The sequence below is a fragment of the Carassius auratus genome, unplaced genomic scaffold (assembly GCF_003368295.1).
Source record: "Carassius auratus strain Wakin unplaced genomic scaffold, ASM336829v1 scaf_tig00014549, whole genome shotgun sequence".
Taxonomy (NCBI): domain Eukaryota; kingdom Metazoa; phylum Chordata; class Actinopteri; order Cypriniformes; family Cyprinidae; genus Carassius; species Carassius auratus.
In genome coordinates, this window is record NW_020524507.1 from 27,867 (window position 1) to 49,054 (window position 21,188).

The 21,188-nt window shown below is 35.9% G+C and overlaps 2 protein-coding genes across 2 annotated transcripts; one reads left to right on the forward strand and one right to left on the reverse strand.

The window, feature by feature from the left end:
- Positions 1-549: 549 nt before the first annotated feature.
- Positions 550-3,981, reverse strand: LOC113074406 (coagulation factor IX-like). The gene is made up of 8 exons (XM_026247236.1): positions 3,843-3,981; positions 3,266-3,432; positions 3,155-3,179; positions 2,877-2,990; positions 2,199-2,333; positions 1,695-1,957; positions 1,385-1,508; positions 550-1,174 (listed from the first exon to the last, which is right to left on the reverse strand). Exons 1-8 carry the CDS (start codon positions 3,907-3,909, stop codon positions 591-593), a joined length of 1,479 nt encoding a protein of 492 aa, XP_026103021.1. The 5' UTR covers positions 3,910-3,981; the 3' UTR covers positions 550-590.
- A 962-nt stretch (positions 3,982-4,943) lies between these two features.
- Positions 4,944-20,916, forward strand: LOC113074407 (fibroblast growth factor 13-like). Its single transcript, XM_026247237.1, has 6 exons — positions 4,944-5,401; positions 5,634-5,781; positions 15,313-15,423; positions 15,515-15,618; positions 17,661-17,859; positions 19,443-20,916. Exons 2-6 carry the CDS (start codon positions 5,730-5,732, stop codon positions 19,577-19,579), a joined length of 603 nt encoding a protein of 200 aa, XP_026103022.1. The 5' UTR covers positions 4,944-5,401; positions 5,634-5,729; the 3' UTR covers positions 19,580-20,916.
- Positions 20,917-21,188: the final 272 nt, after the last annotated feature.

Genomic DNA, 21,188 nt, shown 5'->3' on the forward strand with positions numbered 1-21,188 from the left:
AATATTTAGCATATTTTGTCACTTTGATATTAAAGAGAAATGATTCTTTAGACCAAATCAGCATAGAATGATTTCTGAAGTAATGACTCCTGAAAATTCAGCTTTGTGTCAAAGGAATAAACTACATTGTAAAAATATTTATGTTATTTTAAATTGTAATAATATTTCACAACATGACTATTTCACTGTTTTTGATCAAATATAAACAGACTGAAGGAGCATAAAAGTGACCCCAAACTTTTAAACAGTAGGGTACATTTGCATGCCATTAGTTTAAAAGAGGGCTCGACAAGGAAGAAGAAAAGTGGATGTGGCTTGAATGGGTTTTATGTGTACTTCTATTTGCAGTACACTTCTTAAAGCCATACAGTCCTAGTGTTTAATATGTACAGAGTTAGAGTTAGATGACCAGATGTACAAGCACAAAGTCTAAGATGAAAAATTATATTTTTTCTTGTTTGTTACAGTTTGTCTGTTGAATGATGACTAGTAAATATCATCTGTACAAAAATGTCTGTGAGATCTAATTCAATCCAACATTTATTTTATGATACTTTTAAAACAAACCTGCACAATGGTTTAATCTACTTCTAACTCTGTTTATTAGTATTGGACATATGTCCTATTCTGATGCCAGTCACGTTGTTTATCCAGTGCATATATTTGGAGACACGGGTGTAGATGCCATACTTTCCCTTCATGGCACACTCGTCCCCCCAGCTGACAATGCCAGTGAGGAACCATGTGTTCTGATAGCGGGTGGCATGGGGTCCTCCGCTGTCCCCCTGACAGGAATCCTTGCGTACCGTACTATAACCAGCACAGAACATGAAGCGGGAGATGGTGTCGGTGCTGCTGTCTTTGCACTCTGTCCGGTCCACATAAGGGAGCTCTACTTTCTGAAGCGTTTTAGATACGATGCCCCCCTGCAGTAGCCTCCCCCATCCGCTCACCAGAGAGTTCTCCGCACTCTTGAGCAAGTTCTCTAAGAAGTCTTTAGAGCCCAGGCAGATGGGCACAGCATAGTCAGAGAAATTGACGGGTCCCTGGAGCTTTAACAAGGCGATGTCATGATTGTAAAGACTCTGTTTAGAGTTGTACCGTGGGTGGATATGGTACTCCACTATGCCATGGTCACTCTCTCTTCCCTCATTCTTTGAGACATCATGTTCCCCTTTAGAAATATAGGACCAGAAATACAGCAACTCATTGACAATATGTGTGATATCACATCCAATGTGCCTTGGAATATGTAATTGTACATCTGAGACAGTGAAATTAAAAATTCAATAATACATTATACATACTATTCACAACTCCAAAAGTTTTTTTTCTATAACCAAATAGCAATAACAATGATGTGACAGTGCAGTTGGTTTCTCACCAACTCTGATGAAGAAAGATCCCACCTTTCCTTCTACACAGTGGGCAGCTGTAATGACCCATTTTTCACTGAGGAGAGAGCCACCACAAAATGAATTCTTATTCACCTTTTCCATAAGAACCACCTGCCAACATAATAGAGAAAAAGACAGTAAATTTCCCTCAAGATTTCTGATCTTATGGTTTTTACTGCAATGCCATCTTCATAAGGTTCTGTGGATTTTTCGACATAAACTAGAGAAGATTATACTTGCTTTGCTTCACAAGGTGAAGAGGAATCATATGGACACACAATTCATCACTTCATCTACCTGCCAGGGAATCTCCCCTGGTGTTGCCTCATTTCCTCCTACAATACGATATTCATTATTTGTTGCATTTTTGATGGTGGGCTGAGTGGGAAAGAAGGAGGTGATGTTCTTCAGTGTAGGTTGTGGTGTGCTAGTAACGTTCACATCAGGGGAATCTGTAGGACTGGACTCTTTTGTATTTTGTTCTGTTGTATCACTGATAAGAGACCTTGAGTTAAGAGTTTGAGCAATACTCGCTCCAAGACGTCCACATGGGTACTGCCCTATAAAAATGAAGTGCGGATCTAATCAATAAACCAAACCAAGCATCTGCTAAAACATGAATAAAATTCCTTAAATGAAAATGGTATTCAAAATATTCTACTGTGTGGGATGAAAAGTCATATAGCACACTGTAAGAAAAGCTTTGATCTATGAGATGAAAATATAATGCACGCCCTGGTGACAATACTGGCAAAGTGGCAATGCAAATAAATATAATACATGGGAATAGGATTTTTGTACCTGTAGGTTCACAAGTCCTGCCATCCAGAGCCAGTCTGTAACCCTCGGCACAGTCACATACTACTCCATAAATTTTATCCACAGAGCAGAAGTGCATACAGCCTCCATTATTTACATTACACTGTATTGCTATTTCTGCACCAGAGCAACCCATGAAAGACAAAATAATGTTTTAGCAGAGGGAGACTTTAAGAGTCACTAAAGAAAACAAGGTTAGGAATTTCTTTTAGACAAAGTATTAATGCAGAGATATTTGGACACATAAAAAAAAAATATATATTGTTTATTATTTATTTGATCTAAAATTATGATTTATATCCATTTCATGTTTTTAATGATCTGTGTCTAAATATATACATATTTGTGTACTTTATAAATTTAAACAATTGTGTAAAAAATACACAATTCAGAATAAACATAAAAATATACAATATTTAAAAATACACAAATGGAAAAAAAGAAATTAATAGCCACAAATGCCTTTAAATAAAGACTAAAAACAACACCATCTAGCATATTTGTTAAAAAAAATAAAACATTGGATGCACTACAAGATATAATGTAAAATATTAAAATGTTTTGTTATATATTTTCTTGATACAACATATTTAAATGTTTTGCATAACAATGATTGACTTCCTTGCTCTTAACAGCTAATGTGAGCATCATGGATCTTACCCAACTCACAGTTCTTCCCACTAAAGCGGGCTGGACACCAGCAGGTGTATGTATTCATACCATCAACACATTTCCCATGATTTTGACAGGGCGACGACTGACATTGGTCTCCATCTGAAAAGGAGGAGAGGCCATGACCATGATATTATGAATATATACTGAAATATAAGGTAAGGTTAAATTAACAGATGCTTTATGGACAAATTTGAAAGGACAGAAAGATTTATCATCAGTTTTCTACATGACATGTAGCATAAAGAAAGAATATTTACGCTCACCTCTGTAACTGATCCAGAATTCCATCTGAAACAAGGTTTGAAAAGGTAAAAACTCACACACAGAGCCCTAAAAACATTTCAATGAGATAAACATGTGCTTATGCAACTCACTGTTTTTTCCTGGTCTTCAAAAACCTCTCTGGCCTCCTCTCGATCGCAGCGTTCTTCGAAACATTCTCTCTCCAAATTATCCGGCTTCATCTCCTCAATACCTGTGTTATAACGTTTCTGTCTCTTCAGAAGAGACTCTGCCAGATACTTCGGCAGAAACACTGAAGCTACATACACAAAAGAGACATACTGAAAAATCACTTTTTATTGGACACGAATAATGTAGTCTTACAAGCACTGAAGGTTTGGCAACTGAATATTATTTTACTTTGAAAGTCCTTTCATGTTGAGTTTGAACAGCTTTTGTATAAGTCAGAGGCAAAGATTTCAGTTCTCTCAGTTCCTCCATGATAAGAACAATATGATGATTGATTTTTGTTTCCTTTGTTTTCTCACAACACAGAACATGAAAATTCTCTGTGTGTTAACAAGTTTCTCTCTTTTCTAACTCTAATTGGTTATTGCACAAGGCTTTTACATTTCAAAAGACTGCTTGTAACAAACAAATACTCAGCCTTTGACCGTTAGAACAGATTTTACATTCAGAAAACGTTAAGACAGACGAATGTTAACTTACCTCCAGAAGAAAGCCAGGTTTCAAGCAGCAAACTGCAAATCAAAATAATGGGATAAATCTTCAGCATTTTCCCTATGATGATTTTCCTTTGGGCAGAAATCTCTCCCAATAGTTTAAATACGTTGATCAGCTCCAGAGTTCAGGGACATACGTGTTTACACTTCTGGTGGGTGTTTATTTTTTATTGTATTTTTATAGCTGATGCATTTGAAATAATTTTATGTTATGTATAGTTTCATGAGAACATATCAGTGAATAATGCATTTTGTCACACTTCATAACAGTATCGATACTGTATGTGGATTATACAATTCATGTGGATGATTATACTTGCATGGATATCCATGTCTATTAATTTATTTCTTCAGACTTCAGACTTAGGACCCAGCAAATATTGACAAGGCTTGGCTGACTTTCCTCATAACAGACATCAATGGGTGTTAAACAAGGTAATGCTTTTAAAATTAAAGAAACAACACCGACATAATGTGCTCAGTACAGAGAATTGCTATTTGGCAAACAATTACAACCTTTGACAACATAAACCCAAAAATCCTTGTTGAAATATACAAAACATGTTTGGTGTTTTACTCCAAACTTCAGTTCTTCTTTAGTGACTCATGGAAAATAAGCCAACATAAGTTTCCCAACAGTAAATTTCATTTAAGGAACATTTTTTTTTAATATTATTTATAGTGATCATATCCGACAACGCAACGTGAAAAAATATGAAAAACAAGATTTGTGACTTGTCTGTGGCAGTCAAACTGGAAGTTTAAACTACTTAGTCTTTCAGTGGTCAACCATTTCTATTGCATTTCTATGTACAGATTCATCTTGCTCAAACAAGAGTATTTTCATATTATAAGTTTTAATCGTTGTGTAACTCGATTTCTCAGGAGAACAAATTTGCAGTAGACGAAAATGTAATACCTTTTTGGTTAGAAATAAAGTATACCAATTCTCACTTTTAAAAGCAAAATGTAACAAACATCTATTTTTGCTAATGAAAGCAAACGACTATAAACACTAGCTGAAATAATATAAGCCTAGTCAATTTTGTTCAATCTTGAAATTGTTGTTTAACAGATTACCTTGCTTATAGTTATTTATTTTACACTTACTGGCCTGTAGCCACTCTTTACACGAATCTTTAAGTTCAGCTAATGAATGACTCAGCGTAGATGTTCTACGTCATGTTTGTCAACTCGAGAGTATTCTGAAGACTGAAGCATCAGCGGAGGGTGACGTCACGCGTCACGTGGTGAAGTTTGGGACCGGGATCCACAACGCAACCTCAATAGTAGCGTAGCGGGTTGAGACACCGCCATGTGGACTGATTGATTTGTCAAAGCACATCATGAGCGCTCGAATTGTAATCTTGCGAACCGCAAACTGAAAGACACTGAAACAGCTTGGCAAGTGGCCTTTTACATTTTAATTTCATCAGAAGACTTGTTACATATTTTTTCACGTCTTATTGTTTTCCTGCCTTGTTTTTTGTCATATGGAACAAAGCGCTATATGAGCACCTGCCAGATAATAACGACCAGCAAACGGTAAGGATTCAGCAGCATGAAAATCCACAGTATTAAATTAATTTCAAGGTTTTTCTTTTCTTTTTTTTTTTCCTTTTTTGTTTTGGTTTATTTGATGAGTGTGATTGAAAAAAACACATAAATGGTTTATACGGAATGCCATGTATTCTTTGATTTAAAATATATGAAAAACATAATTAAAAAGACATGCTACGGGGAAACCGTTATAAACAGCGCTCTGGTTCCTTTAAAGGGGGTTGGCCACTGTTTAACTGAAGAGCCAGTTTTAAATGATCGGACCGATTTGGTGTGAGCTATCATCAGGAATTCTTCATCAAAACTGGGATCTATGAGCGGGAAAGCATTACTAAAGACGAAAGAAGATAAGGATGCAACAAAGGGTAAGACGTCACATGTATAATTTTGCTTAAACATTTTTGCTTTCCATGTATTGATATACATTTGGCTGTTTATGATTCTGCAAAAATGGCTCACGATCTGGTTATGCAGACAAGGTTATGCATGTCAAGCATCGCACGGAAAATCATTAAATATTGATTCTCTCGGCGGTAGTAGCCACCGATCTATTAGGCCTCTACAGAAAGTAACTTAACACGAAATTATAAAAATATATAGGCTTCTAGACAAACAAAACCAACAAGTGTGATGTTTATTTTGCCATCATATTAGCCGTGGCGCGGTCACTTTAAATCTAGCTACTGTAACAATCGAGTGCGCTTCACTAGAAGCGAAAATAGCTTTCCACTCTTTTCACACTTTACCTCAAAACAAACGCTTTAATTAAAAGCACTTTCTTTAAATAAAACGCGTTTATAGCAAGAAATGGGTTATAAATGTATTATTTTCCTTGAGAGTGACTGACAGGCGCTCAGCGCGCTTCAGTTCAAGGATGTAGGCTGGGTACCTATTGCCATGGAGACAAAGCGGCGGAAAGTACCTCATTAAAAATACATAGCATGCTCTATAAAGCAGATGCATTCGGTTTTTAGTGTCTTACAGTGGTCCTTTCACTGGACATTAATTGCATACATTTTTACATAAGGTCAGCAAGCAATTAAGTGTGGTTGGATCATAGGTAGGCTAATATAGCTGTTCACAAACCCTGAGAGGGAGCTATGAATGGTTGTACAAAGGATTAGGTTTGATTAAGTTGTTACAGGAAAAACGAATTAAAGTTTATTAAGTTATGGAAAAGTGAGGAACAGTCTACCCTGACATCTACACTGAGGCCATGTTAAATGAGGGGTCATTAAAAAGACACAGGTTTTTATTATATTTAATAGACCTGTGGGGATACAGCTTAAATAAGAGATTAAGCTTCTTTGTAGTTTTAATTGAACACACTGTTCATTTAGGACACCTTCATTTAGTGTTTAATTCTAGTCAGTGTATTACTCCACTGTACGTCCATGTTTTACAGCCTAATAGTGTCCTTCAAAGATACAACATAGGCTGTGATGTTAATTAAATTTTCATGTTGAAGTTGAAGCCTAAGTGATTTATACTTTGTAATCTTGTAAAAGTGTCACTGACAAAAATGAATCATAATGTTTCACACCACATGTAAACAAGACTCCTCCGGAACAATCTTATAGTATCTGTAGCCACAGATCTGTACAGATAAGATACAGATCTGTGTTCAGCTTAGTCACTTATTTATCGTTTATAATTTTCATGACAGTTGTCATGACAGATTTCATTAAACACATGGCTTTACCACCAGATGTCAGTATCCTCTTTCTAAACTCATTTGGTTTCTTTTTATGGTTCTCGGACTCCCGCTGTGTGTCTCCTTGTTACTGTTAGTGTGTATCTGTCTCTTTCTTTCTCTCTTTCTCTCTCTCTCTCTCTGTGTGTGTGTGTACATGGATGCTCACATGAATCAGTATGTTGTGTAGAAATGATGTCTAGTCTATATTATGTCACCAGAATTTTTCATAATACTTGTTGTTCTGTATGTTTCTGTTATATTTAAGTATATACCATTCAAGATGCCAGTGAGTACATTCTGTTGATGTTGGAGTCAACTCAGTCGCTTGCTGTAGATAAGAAAGAAAACTTACCCTTTCATAGTAAATGTCAGGAGCTCTTTTGCTGTCCATTCTGGAAACTCTTCGTTTTAAAGAAAAAAGAAAATACTGAAGGTTTGTCGCGATGAAAGTTTATTGATTCTACCTGACGAGCACTTTCAGTGATTATTTCACATAAGACTGTTTTATGATAAATAAGCAAAGACTACTGACATTCTTTTTTATCATCTACAACCTACTAAGACACAGGAAATAACATGCGTTGTAAATGTTTTATATGGACACTTCTCACAGACTGTGATGACGCATTTACACAAATGTAAGATACATCACAAATAGGGTTGCTACCTCCAGTGAGGCAAAATAAATATTGCTATTACCTGGATGGGATTTTTTTTTCTCATTTGCTTAAATTAGGACTTGCTATTATCAGTCCCATTTTTTTATCTAAATAATGTAGCTTTTTTTTTTGTAATAATAATAATTATGTCAACCAAGCTCTTATAATATATGCAATATTATATTGATAGCCTATCTGAATTTAAATAAAACAATAGGCAAAAAAATAAATAAAATAAAATTGTGTCATAATTTACCCAGGTTTTTCGATGTCTGTATAAAATACTTATTTTTCTTTTTTTTTCTGTTGAACACAAAAGAAGATACTTTGAAGAATGTGGGTAACTGAACAGCTGCTGGTCCTCAGTAACTTTCATAGTGGAGAAAAATATTATGGAGTCATTGGGGACCAGAAGCTGTTTGGCTACCACATCCTTTAAAGTATCTTATTTTATGTTCAACAGAAGAAAAAAAAATTATAACAGGTTTGGAACAACTTGTGGGTGTGTAAACAATGACAAATTTGTATTTTTTTGGGTGTAATATCCCTTTATAGGGTTAGTTCACCCAAAAATGTAAATCTGAACTGAATCGTTTGAAATGGTTCCCATCTCCAATAAGCATTAATATCCCGGAGTAATTCATGCACTCAAACAGTACACTGACAGAACTGCTGTGAAGAGAGAACTGAAGATGAACACCGAGCTGAGCTAGATAACAAACGAAAGATCGACTCGTTTTCGAGTCAAGAACTGGGTGCATTGGTTTTCGGATCACCAGTAGTGATGGTAAATTCGGTTCTTTTCTGTGAACCTGTTCTTACGGACAGTTTGTTTCAATAAAACGGTTGAAAAAAAAAAACGCATGCTGCTTTAACGGCATACATTATGGAGACACGAAAATGTAATCAAGTGCAAATGAGCTTCTCTAATAATTTTCATGAAATTAATTTCATTATAATTGATTTCATATAGAATTCAGTATTAAAATGGTGAAAAATACTTATTTGTAGTTTCAACTTTGTGTTGGCCTTTGTATAATACGGGACAAAATGCATACTGTGAAAAAAATTGTAAAGTGTTTCTTTAAAGGTAAAATCAAATCAATATGTGATTCAACAATTTACAGTACCTCTAATGGAACACTATAATATTTATGAAAATAACCTAATTTTCCAACTACCCTAAAGTAGCATTTTTTACCATTTTCGAATCCATTCAGCCAATCTCCGGGTCTGGCGGTAGCACTTTTAGCTTAGTTTAGCATAGATGACTGAATCTGATTAGACCATTAGAATCTTGCTAAAAAAATTATGATAAGAGTTACGATATTTTTCAAATTTAAAACTTGACTCTTCTGTAGTTACATCGCAACTTTTCATTTTCCATCAGTCTTAGTACATGATTCCGTATTTTAAGGGAGTTTTTTGCTATTTGAGACAAAAGTAACAACATTTATGGCACAGTTGTTGTCCACAAATCTTTGGTGATTTCAAATATGAAATTTAATAATAATCTTAGTGAACAGTTTTGGCAAATTTTTATGTTTCCCCATTCAAATAAATAGGAGTTACACTTGCATGCCTGAGAGGCATTTCAAAGATGGCCGCCGTCTTAAAAAGATATGACTTGTCTTAAAAGAACTTTGCTAATGTAAACAATCTCCAGATAGTTTCCCCCTTTTTTTTGTTATGTCACAGAAATTATGTCATTTTTCCTTTAACAAATGGGTAGGCAAAAATTATATTTGTTGTAGTTTACATTCATCATAAAATTTTTCCCAACTTTGACGACGTCCGCTTTTGAGAAACATGGAAATGTGAAAAGTGTCCATTGCAACACATGCTATTATTTCAGTGCACAAGTGCTATTATTAAATTTAATTAACGTTACTGAATAGAAAGGGAATCAGTATGCCTTCCCGTCCGGACCCACACAAGGTGTTACTCCTGCATGTATACACTGATTGTATTTCAAACCCTAGTCTGTTTTATTACACACTTCAGGAGTTGTTGGATGAAATGATGAAATGGAATAAGTCCCGCCTTCTAAATGAAAGAGCCAATTACTGATCGGTAAAGTCATTGCGTCACTGCAGCAGTTAGAAGCTCCGCTTATGACTATTCAGCTTCGAGTTTATGACTGCACATACGCATTGTCGAACCTGAAAAATAAGTTTTTTTATGCTATTTGAGCAAAAGGAACAACATTTATGGGGTAGTTAATTTAAGTTTTTGTTGCTGATTTTAAATATTTAATTTAAATGTGATTTTTTTTTTAAATTTTAGGATTCCCCCATTCCATCAGATAGGACTTTTTTTGGATTCCCGAGATAGTGGCCACCAAGACTTTCCTTGAAAGGGACTTTGGATGAGCCCAGCGTTCCCTCCGAGCTCATTTCACATATTTTAGCGCCATCTAGTGGTGCTCTTTGAGATCAGCTTTTGGGTGGGGTTGTTGTTTTTACTCGAAAAGTGTCTGAAAACAAAAGCATAAAAGTAAAGTATTTTCTAACTGTTTAGGTTAAACACGTAAATACGTTTAGCCAAATCTGTTTTGATCATATATATGAGTTTGAATTTTTTTTAAATAATTTTATGCCCTTTTGAGACTATCTTTTTGTATCATTACAAGATTTGAAATAGTTTAGGTTTAAGTAAACCATGGTTTAATAGCCGTAATAAATTAGATCAAGAATTATAATTATATCATTGCCTGGCTAATTAAATTCAGTTCCCAACGAAGACAATATATTTGTCAATAGCAACACAGAGAATAAAGAATGTAGAAAATAAAAAGTGCTCCAGCTCGGGTTCCCTTATGAGTAAAGACAAAAAGAATTGATAGAATTCACAGTCACTGGAGATTTGCTGTGAATGAGTAATATAGAGACTGCCAAAGCATTAGGATTACATAAAACACTTGTGTATGACAACAACTTTGATAGATCCTTAAACTCACATTTTATTAGTTGCATTAGAGGAGCAACTTTGTTGTTTTGCATGTAGGCCCAACAAATTCAGTTCACCCTCTCCGATGAAAAAACCCTGTTTCTTCATTATGCGGTATATCTCATTAGTCCCTCTCTGAACATGTAGCTAGTTCGCTCTGCTTTTCTGAACTGTTCCTAAACTGTGCATGGTTTTCAGAGCTTGCAGACCAGCCAGAGCTCTGACAGATTTATTACCAAGAATAATATTTAGAAGCAGGACTTTTTTTTATCCAAATGGGTTTTATTTATTGCCCTGTTATTTCTCATGATGCTGTCTTGACAACACTAATACTGTAATCTGTTATTGACTATTAGCGTGATATTTTGAGCATATACTTTTAAGTAAATCCTCAGGTTTGTGATTAGGATTCATTTATCTCAACAAAGGTTTGAGAGTGTTTGCTCTCTCTACTCTCTCCTATCTTTAGCTTCTTGCTGTGAATGACCCTGAAGAGAATGTTAGATTTGGCAGTAGCACAGATGCATCTGATGAATCATTGATAAGGCGCCCTAAGCTCATAGTGGTCCTTCAATAATAGCCGATAACAATCTGCTATGATCACCAGGCTGTGATCTTTTAATGGACAGAATTCTCATGAGAATTAGTTGAAAGTTTGCAATGCCCTTTTTCTTGCTTTGCACACTATGAAGAAGTGCGAAAGAATAAAAGCATTCTTTGGATGCCTCTGAGATGGCGTTTCCCTTGAGAAGATCTGTATCAGGTAAACTTTTAGTTATCTGTAGAAATCCAATCCTAAAGGCTTTCTTAATAGGAGTTAGACAACTGAATGAGGTATAGACATTTCTAAGCTGATGATAGCATGTTTTAGGGGTTGAATGGCTTTGTTTGTAACTAACAGAGAGTTGTGGGTCTTTAGTGCTGTCCATGGTGCTGAAATTTACCAGTGCAACTGAAATTCATCTTAAGTGGGTCACAAGATTTTTCTAGTTGTTTTCTCAAAGAAGGATCTGAGTAAAAAAAAAAAAAAAAAACTAAGCAAAACAGATTTTAAATATATATATTTGCTTATGTATATTTTCTAATATATATTTCCGCTGTGTACTTTAACACCACCCATCCGTATGCAATGTAAACATTTTGCATTCAGTGAAAAATATTATTTAATATGACTGATTTTACATGCCTATAGGTTGAGGGCTAATTGAAAATAAGGTAAAAATATATTGAATTAAATGCAGTTTACTTTACCATATAGACAAAAGAGTATTTTCAACATTTCACATATTTTTAAAAGTGTAAAAATTACTGTATGTGTTTTTATTTTATGAATTATCTTATAATTTACAGACAAAAATATTTACAACAATAGGCAATAATATACTTTGATATTTATTTGTAAAAAAAAATGCTATAAGTAAAAAGTATAGCCCATGTTAACTGATGTTGAAGTGGCATTCCCAGAATCCCCCTGTGTAAAGTTTTAATGAAAAAGTCATTTTCTTTTATTTTTGTTATTAGTTATTTATTATGTGTTTTATGCTACATTGCACAGAATGTTGTTTAGTTCATGTTTACTGCAAAAAAAAGTCATTTTCTTTTATTTTTGTTATTAGTTATTTATTATGTGTTTTATGCTACATTGCACAGAATGTTGTTTAGTTCATGTTTACTGCATTATTGTTACTCTGATGGTGTTTATGTTATTATATAGTAGCTGGAGAGGGATTAGTTGGTAATTTAACATTATAGCATTAAATTAGATATAATTGAAGCAACCACTTTTGTTTGTAAAACATGTATATAAATTTAACTAAACATTTTTACAGCGTAATTGTATAAAACAACACAAAACATGTATGGCAATGAAAGGACTAGTAATGACGTAGTCTGTGTGCCAAAAAGGCCACTCGTCTACAGGAGGCTCTTTTATTGCCTGTTTATACACGGCGGCTTGTTGAAGACCACAGTCACGTCTCTCGGGCTGTCTGTCACCATGCAGCCGCTGAAGCCGTGCTGCTGCAGGAACCACTGTGAAGGGAACGAGCTGCTGCTGCTGCTGCTGCATTCCAACCCAGTGTCGAAAAGAGAGCAATCTGGAATCTCCGCACTAGCAGATGTGGATATTTTAATTTTTTGGATCATACTGCAGACACCTAAGTTCAGACGCTGTTTCATACGCCTCTGAATTTCCATATTTTGGGCGGTCTTGCGGAACGGGGACGGGGTATCTGTTAGTTACCTATGCAGATCTCCACTGCTGAAAACGAGCACATCTGCAAGGGAAGCCGATTAATCCACTAAACTTCAATTAAAGGCTGCGTTATTGAAAGGCGGGGACCTCTTGTTCTCTATTTCCCGACACTATCTCCCTCTCTCTTTTACTCTCTCTGTTTTCTCAGATGAAGACAATATTTAATTATTTCCTCAGCCGCGGTGTGTTACAGGTGCTCATTTTTCAGCGCATGACTTAGTAAAGCGTTGGATCATGACACAATGGCACGCGTTTCTCTCTCCCACAAACGCGCAACAAAAAGGCAACGTTTTCTAGAAGGCAGCTTTTTCCCTGGAGAGGAGAAGAGGAGCTGTCCGGGATCTGCTGCACCATGTCGGGGCACAACAGCCGACGCTGAATGAAGCGGCTGTAAAGGATTCAAACTAAGTGATTTGTCAACAGGAGAAATATGCTTAATCCTTGTAGGGACAACAGCGGACTTCTGAAATGACCAGTATGCACCGTCATGGAGTATTGATTTGACAATGTTCTGAGCACACAGGACTTTAACATACACAACATATGGTCATTTTTAATCTGGGACGCGTCGCCACAACGAAACGCCAAACTGGCTACAGCCGCAGCGATCGCCAGCTCCCTCATTCGGCAGAAGAGGCAGGCGAGGGAGCGCGAGAAAGCCAATGCCAACCGCTGCGCCAGCAGCCCCAATAAGAGCATAGGGAACTGCGAGAAGCCCAGCAGGCTCAACTTTTTCTCACGCGTCAAACTCTTTGGCTCAAAGAAACGCAAGAGAAGGCGGCCAGGTCTGATGTTATGTGTTCTTTTGAGCAGACTTTACCCAGATACTCAAGTCCATCAATCATCTTCATCATCTCCATCCTCATCATCGTCATAGTTGACTGAGTTAAGAAATTGTGACAAAAATGTAACTCCTTCTATACGAAGGAGTGTGAACTGTAAACTAAGATCTGCTCTACAGAGTAACAAGAATTTCACAGTTCACTGCTTTTGAGCACTGGCTTCTCTCTGAGCTAGAGCTGATGTTGCAATATCACCAGAGCACACAGCTCATCACTTGTTCTACACTAGATAGTATGCAGTCTACGCAGTTTGAATCAGAGATATGGCTAAACTGAGATTTGTGGCACTCTTTAGGTTATGTTGACTTTAATTTGATGGATTTTCATTGCTTATATTGAGTATTTTGTTAGAATGAGCATGCTAGCTGGTCTCTCATTCAGTGTTGTATTTATTTATAATTCTACAATAAATATAATAAATGTGCATCTTGTTTATAATAATTAATATAGTGGGTTTCTGGTTGGTACACTACTAAAAATAAAGGCTCCAAAAGGGTGTTTTTGCAGTAATGCCATAAAAGAACCATTTTGGTTTCCAAAATAATCTTTTAGTGAATAGTTTTTAAAAGAGTAAATGTTCCATAGTGTGAACAACATTTTTTTTTTTACTTTAAAAAACATTTTGTGCCATGACAAGGTTCTATGGATGTTAAAGGATCTTCTTAGCTTTAAATTGTAGGTTGAGGCAGAGCTGAACTTGGGTCATGGAAAATGTGGTAACATGCAAATTAACTTAACAATACTTTGAATGACATAAAAAATACATAAAAAATATTTTTTTTACATTTGTTGCTGTATTCACGTTCAGAGCACTGAAAATACAACACTTACAAGTGAAAATAGTGCAAAACCATATAAAAAATGTGAAACATTATTAATAATAGTAAAATAAATAATAGCAAAATGTAAATAAACTAAAATATTATTTAATATGATTGACCAATCCTGCCCTTGCTTTGCATCATTTAAAGTTAGTCTAAGGGTCAGATCAGGTAGAAATACCTCTTTAAACAACTGCAGGTGAAAAAAAAAGAGAATTATTATAGTTTACTGGAATATTGTTTGTGACATTTGTGGAATCATCAAATATCAGTAGCACAGAATGGGTAAGCAACGTCTTTTGTATCCTCGCTGCTCCTTTTTTTGTTTGTTTGTTTTTTGCATTTTCTCTTGTATACAATAAAGAAATAATTTTTTTTGAAAACTTATAAATTCAGACTGGTTTAACTGGAGTCGGAATATTACTGAAATGCATGTTACATAAGTTATAGTTATCTATCACCTCAACACTGAGGCATGCTTGGCAAACGCCTGGGTCCTGTTGGCACCAGCACTCACTATGTTTTCACAATTCACATTTTATGGTTTTACAACATTCATTTCTTGGCTTTCATAAGCTGTGCATTTTTGTGCTGGACGTTCTTCCTCACCCCATATACATCTGCTGTGGCATCCCCCCCTCACCTCTCCTAAATTGTGTTGTCTCAATTCTACAGAGCCTCAGCTCAAGGGGATAGTCACCAAACTCTACAGTCGACAAGGTTTTCATCTACAACTCCAAGCTGATGGGACCATCGATGGTACAAAAGAGGAAGATAATAGCTATGGTCAGTTCACCATACATAACGTTTAAACATGACCATGCTGACACGCTTCTTTCCTGTTGGTTCAATTCTGTTTTGTACTGTAACTTCACAGCTATTTTCAACCTCATCCCCGTTGGGCTGCGGGTGGTGGCTATACAGGGTGTCCAGACCAAGCTCTACCTGGCCATGAACAATGAAGGCTACCTGTACACCTCTGTAAGTGTAGCAATCTTTTTTATACACTCTTAAAAATAATGGTTCATTATATTTCAATTATTATTGCGATGCAATAGAAGAACCATTTCGGGTTTCCCAAAGAACCTTGCAGTGAACAATTCTTAAAAGAAGCTTTATTCTAAAGAACATTTTAATAATCTACAGAACCTTTTTCCAACATAAAAAACCTTTTGTACGATGTTAAAATTTCTTCCTGGGAACCAATAAAGAACCTTTATTTTTAAGGGAGTAGTGCATCTGTGCGAGTCCCTCCTACACATCGTGGGCTCTTCTGAGTTCAGGGCAGTAGTAAACATCCCACATTTCATCTCTGCTGCTCTCATTTGAGTTAAATCTATGTCTTAGACAGCATCATGGATGCCTGAGGATCCATGCTGTTAACTTAAAGGTTGCAGGTTGGACTCCAGACAGCCGGCGATCGATGAACTGAAGAGTTAATGAGATCCAACTCCTGCCCAAACACCATCTGCCTCTCTTATTTTTTCACAGCATTGTATCGTACTTATATTCAAAGAGGAGATAATGGCATATTTAGACATGCTTGTTAGCACCTCACATTCACACGAATATTATTCACACTTCATATAATTGCTTTGTACTTGAATGCTATCTATAGAAAGCTCATGGGAGATCATCATCATAGCCAAGGTTTCCGTCCCAATATCTACTCTGCAGTTTTTAAATACAGAGAATTCACAATAATGCTCTAATGGATATTCTGTTTTGCGAGTGCCTCCCTCGCCTCTTTCCTTTGATTAAATGTGCTGTGGCAAGATTAATAATTTAGTGCTGTGCCAATAAGTGCTTCTGTCAATGTTCCTTCATTTTGTGTTACATTGCTGGCATTAGAAGATCGCTAAAGATTTGCAGGGGCTTTTGAAAGTCTTGGCCAGATCTGTGCTTTCATAATGCAGAAACAGTTTACACTGTACCTTTGTATTTCAGCTGTGTGTGGGTTCGCGTCTGACCACCTGCCCACAGAAATTGACTCTGTTTCACAGACTGTGATGATGCATTTTCCACAGTTATTAACATTGTAAATCTAGCTAAGCTTTTTAATATTTTCATTTAACAATGTAACATACATTTATGACTCTATACTTGGGCTATATTACTTTGGTATAAAATATCAGTAAACTAGATAATGCTGCTTTTAGGGTGTTTTAGGGTAATGACTGCAAATTTGACATATTTCTCTTTACTGATATAATCAATCTCTCAAAATCCTTTCCTCATTTGGAAAGTCAGAGACGCTATTGTGGATTTTTTTTTTTTTTTTGTTTTAATGGGAATGCAAAAAAATTATTTGTTGTTCTTTCTATTCACCACCACTGAAGTTTACTCAACTACACTGAAAATTGCTAGTAATTTTCACAATTACAAAGGAATGGCAAGCAACACATTTATTTAAATGTGAATTTGGTAGTAGAACGACTGAAATTGTATTCTTTAGTAAAACTTTCTCCAATAATCATTATTTACACTTAGAAAAAAAATATATATAAATTTTTTTTACAGTGTATGACAACTTTGCTTCTAAAAACACCATTAATGTGCAAAGGGCCCATACTCAAACCCGCACCCATGGTCGTGCCGGTATACACGTATCTCCTTGTTGATTTTGAGATGTGTTTTCCCCAGGATGAATGTATTGATCCACAGGAATGAGTCAAAGTGTTTCAGGCCTCAGGAGTTTAATGGTAATCAGTCTGTACCACAAACTAGAATGAAAGCACACGCGACGACGTGCTACCATGTTTAGACCACTTATTACAGTTCCAATCAGAGGAGTTTACCTTCAGGTTTAAAGACAAATCATGAAGAAGTGATGTGTTATATCGACGAGGCTGGTCTGGACCATCATCAGCCCAAATTTGTCTGCTCACGCTTTCTTTATCTCCCTATGAGCTTGCACACATTTCTTTTTCTCTCTTATGAAAAATACTCCTCCAAAACATGTACAAATGTTTCTCTTGTCTTTTATGTCTTTGTCGTCTTCTCTGCCCATTTCACTCTCACAGGAGCACTTCACGCCAGAGTGCAAATTCAAAGAGTCAGTGTTTGAGAACTATTACGTGACATACTCATCAATGATCTATCGGCAGCAGCAGTCAGGACGAGGCTGGTACCTGGGTCTCAACAAAGAGGGTCAAATCATGAAGGGCAACCACGTAAAGAAGACCAAGCCGGCTGCACACTTCATTCCCAAACCCCTCAAAGGTTTGTTCAAGTGTCTTCTGTACCGATCGTCAGGCTGATGGCTTTCTAAAAATATCTATTTTAGACTGAGGAGATATTGGCTGAGTGTAGTGCAAGGATTCAAGTAACTTGTTGGCTTTCCAGCATGTCTCTGCAGTTGTCTGGTGTTAAGGACAGAAATGTGCTCTTCGAAGAGATAGAAATGCAAATGTGTTGGAAATGCTTGTATTGTACAAACTTGCAAAGATGTGATTGTGCTGAAGGGGGCATCTGTGCCATTAAACTGGTATAACTGCTGTAAACATGTTAACATCTTAACTAACTTTCTAAACAGATTTTGTTTGAAGTGATATATATTAGTACTACACGTTTTATCAGCTTTTTTTATTTTTGCTGTTCTTTTAATTAATTGGCATTAGTTAATTTGAAATTGAATTTAATTGAAATTTAACTATTTGTGTTCATTTCCCCTCTTTTCATCTAAGGGCCGGTTAAAGGTATTTTTTAAGAACATTAGTATATTATTTAATCTTAAAAATTGATATTCTCAAATTATGTATATGATAAGGTTGTGATGACTAAATTTGCTTGCAGCATTAAAATTGACAGATTTTTTTTTCATTCATTTAGGCAAAATACAATAGAATGTTAATATGAAAATAATTCTCTTTATTAACCAGAGAACCTTTGCTTCTCAAAATATGACTCTCCCATTGAAGAGAAAACAGTCTATAAAGAAGATTTATAGGCACACCTTATTTTACCCCTTTTAGAAATATGCAGTTTTTTCCTCCTTGAATTAAATTGGTGCCTCTCTTTCTCAGAACTGTCTGAATCAGTGGGGGATTTAAAAACTGCAGCTGCTTGTGTGCAGTCATAAGTGAAGCTACGGAAAGATGGCTAGACATGAGTCTGCTTTAAATGAGCATGGAAGCACCATGCAATTAGATTTTAAATAAAGTTATGGTGTATTCATGCAGCACAAAATAATTTTTTATTGCAAGCAGGTGTTTTTGTGCTGCATAGAGTACTTACTTGGAACTGGTTCAAATGATTTTCATGATGTTCTACTTCGACAGACCAGAAGCTATTCATTTCCAATTGAGCTGAGTGGATTTCACTTCGTGTGTGAATGCTGAGATTTTTATATCTGTTTTGTGCCCTGGTTGCATTAAAATATTTGAATTATTATGGCTAGGCTGACCGGATATGATGTATTTTAATAAAAAAATATGAGCATGAGGTGAGAAATGCAAAAAATAAAATATTATATATATATATATATATATATATATATATATATATATATATATATATATATATATATATTAAATATGTTCCTACATTTGTTAGCATTAAAAAAAAAAATGGCATCAGAATGTCAGTCCTGTTTTCCAATATTTCTTCCTCAAATTCAAAAGAATCAGTAATTGGAAGCCTAGTAATTGGAAGGAACAATAATCATTCAATTCCTTGTGATTCCCCATCCCTATAGCATTGTGTATGCACTAATAGAAGTCATTGATGTACTAATAAGGAGACAAGCTTGTTACAAGCAGAACATGAGACTCATGAGATCTGTTATTTTCGTTTCCCTCATATAGTTGCCATGTACAGAGAACCGTCGCTCCACGACCTGACTGAGTTCTCCCGCTCCGGAAGTGGCACTCCAACCAAGAGCCGCAGCGCCTCAGCCATGCTCAACGGTGGCAAGACTCTGAACCAGAATGAGTCAACATAACCGCAGGGCACAACTGTGGCCTGCTGCTGTACAGCTGCTGGACTCTACTAAACAGCACAAACCCGTTTACAAGAGTGCAGTGAAACCCCTTAGCTGGTCGCTAGCTAGTGTTTCCTGAAATCACTGTGATGAGAACACAAGTGCAAACCTGCATTGTACAATCTTCTGCAGGTCAACCTCGTGAGACAAACAAACCAAGCCATCCTTCTGATGTAGGGGTCTGTGTCCATTTGCGGGCGATCCCTGTTTCCATGTGTAGCAAACAGAGCTGTGGTTTACTCCTGTGGCATTTTCACAGATTCTTCTAGAACACCTACTTTTGTGTTTTGCTCCATTTCTTTCTTAGGGATGCCAGCTCCATAGTGCTCAAAGTCACCTACAATATGACAATAGCAGCTTGTGCGAACCATTTATCGGTATATAGAGACGGAAATCCCAAAGGTTTTTGGACATATGATACAAGTATTTCAGCTCAGCTTTTTTGAGGCATTGTTGTGTGCTTTTTAGACGAGGCGTTTTGCTCCTCGCTTCTCTTTTTCTGTCTTTTCAGCTCCCCCCACCCCCCCACACACATTGTTATTCTGCAAATTAAACAGATTTAGGGTTCGGTCTTTCTGCACACCAAAGATGTCATTAGTCTCTTTGTATGGAGGTAAGTCAATTTGTGTAATTTCAGCTCCCTCAGACAGATGGTTGAGAAAACCGCAAGAGTGAATGTCATTTAGTCAGAGAAAATGTATTCAGGATAGAAGAAGGCTACTCGCTGTGTGTTTTTCTGCTTTTTTGTCTGTTTATGTCTTCCTTTACTTCCCCTCTAATTTGGGAACTCAGCATATTGGAGAAATGTTTAAATTATTGATTAATGCCAACGCTGTAAGATTTCCGTAAAAACCAGACAGGCTCCAGCCCCCCCACCCTCTTTTTCGTAAACAAAAATATAATGAAAACCAAGCAAGAGAAAGCTTCCATTTTTTTACAGGGCTAAATCAACATAGTAAATAATTTGTGTGTGAAAATGTATTCTTATTGTTCTTTCTAGTCGTCAGTGGTCAGGTAGCAGCCCCTGTTTATCATTTGGATCAAAATCATCTTCTGTTGTATGTATGTATGTATGTATGTAGCTGTATGAAGCATATTTAATGCATGGGGGATTATGGACGCTGCATGTTATGTGGCTATGTATATTAACTACAGTATGGAACCATGTGCTCTAATGGATACTGGAGTAAAATACAAATGTATATAAATGCCTTTTATCCTGCTACCCGTCTGTTTATTATTTGTTGTACATTTAAGAAGCTGCACTGAATAAAATGTTTTGTATGTTCAGAGCAATCACAATGTTTGATTATGTGTTGTTAAGTGTCAAGTGCTGTGGCACTTGATAACTCTTCTTCAAAATAGTCATTGTATGTTGTATGTGACAGTGCTGCTTAAAATACAATACTAATGCAGATTTGTAAAAAATTATAATATTTGAATTAAGCATATTTCTAACTGCTATATAATACAAATGTAAAAAGGTGAATTAAATATGTTACAGTACATATAAAATTGCATTTAATAAAATGTAATATAAAATATAAAAATTTTATAATTATACATAATT

Excerpts from the sequence above, each read along its gene's own strand:
- LOC113074406 (XM_026247236.1), bottom strand. The coding sequence starts at position 3,909 with ATGCTGAAGATTTATCCCATTATTTTGATTTGCAGTTTGCTGCTTGAA. Across the intron at positions 3,433-3,842 it reads AACCTGGCTTTCTTCTGGAG|CTTCAGTGTTTCTGCCGAAG; the intron begins GTAAGTTAACAT and ends TTGTGTATGTAG. Across the intron at positions 2,991-3,154 it reads ATTCTGGATCAGTTACAGAG|ATGGAGACCAATGTCAGTCG; the intron begins GTGAGCGTAAAT and ends CCTCCTTTTCAG.
- LOC113074407 (XM_026247237.1), top strand. The coding sequence starts at position 5,730 with ATGAGCGGGAAAGCATTACTAAAGACGAAAGAAGATAAGGATGCAACA. Across the intron at positions 5,782-15,312 it reads AGATAAGGATGCAACAAAGG|AGCCTCAGCTCAAGGGGATA; the intron begins GTAAGACGTCAC and ends TCAATTCTACAG. Across the intron at positions 17,860-19,442 it reads CATTCCCAAACCCCTCAAAG|TTGCCATGTACAGAGAACCG; the intron begins GTTTGTTCAAGT and ends TCCCTCATATAG.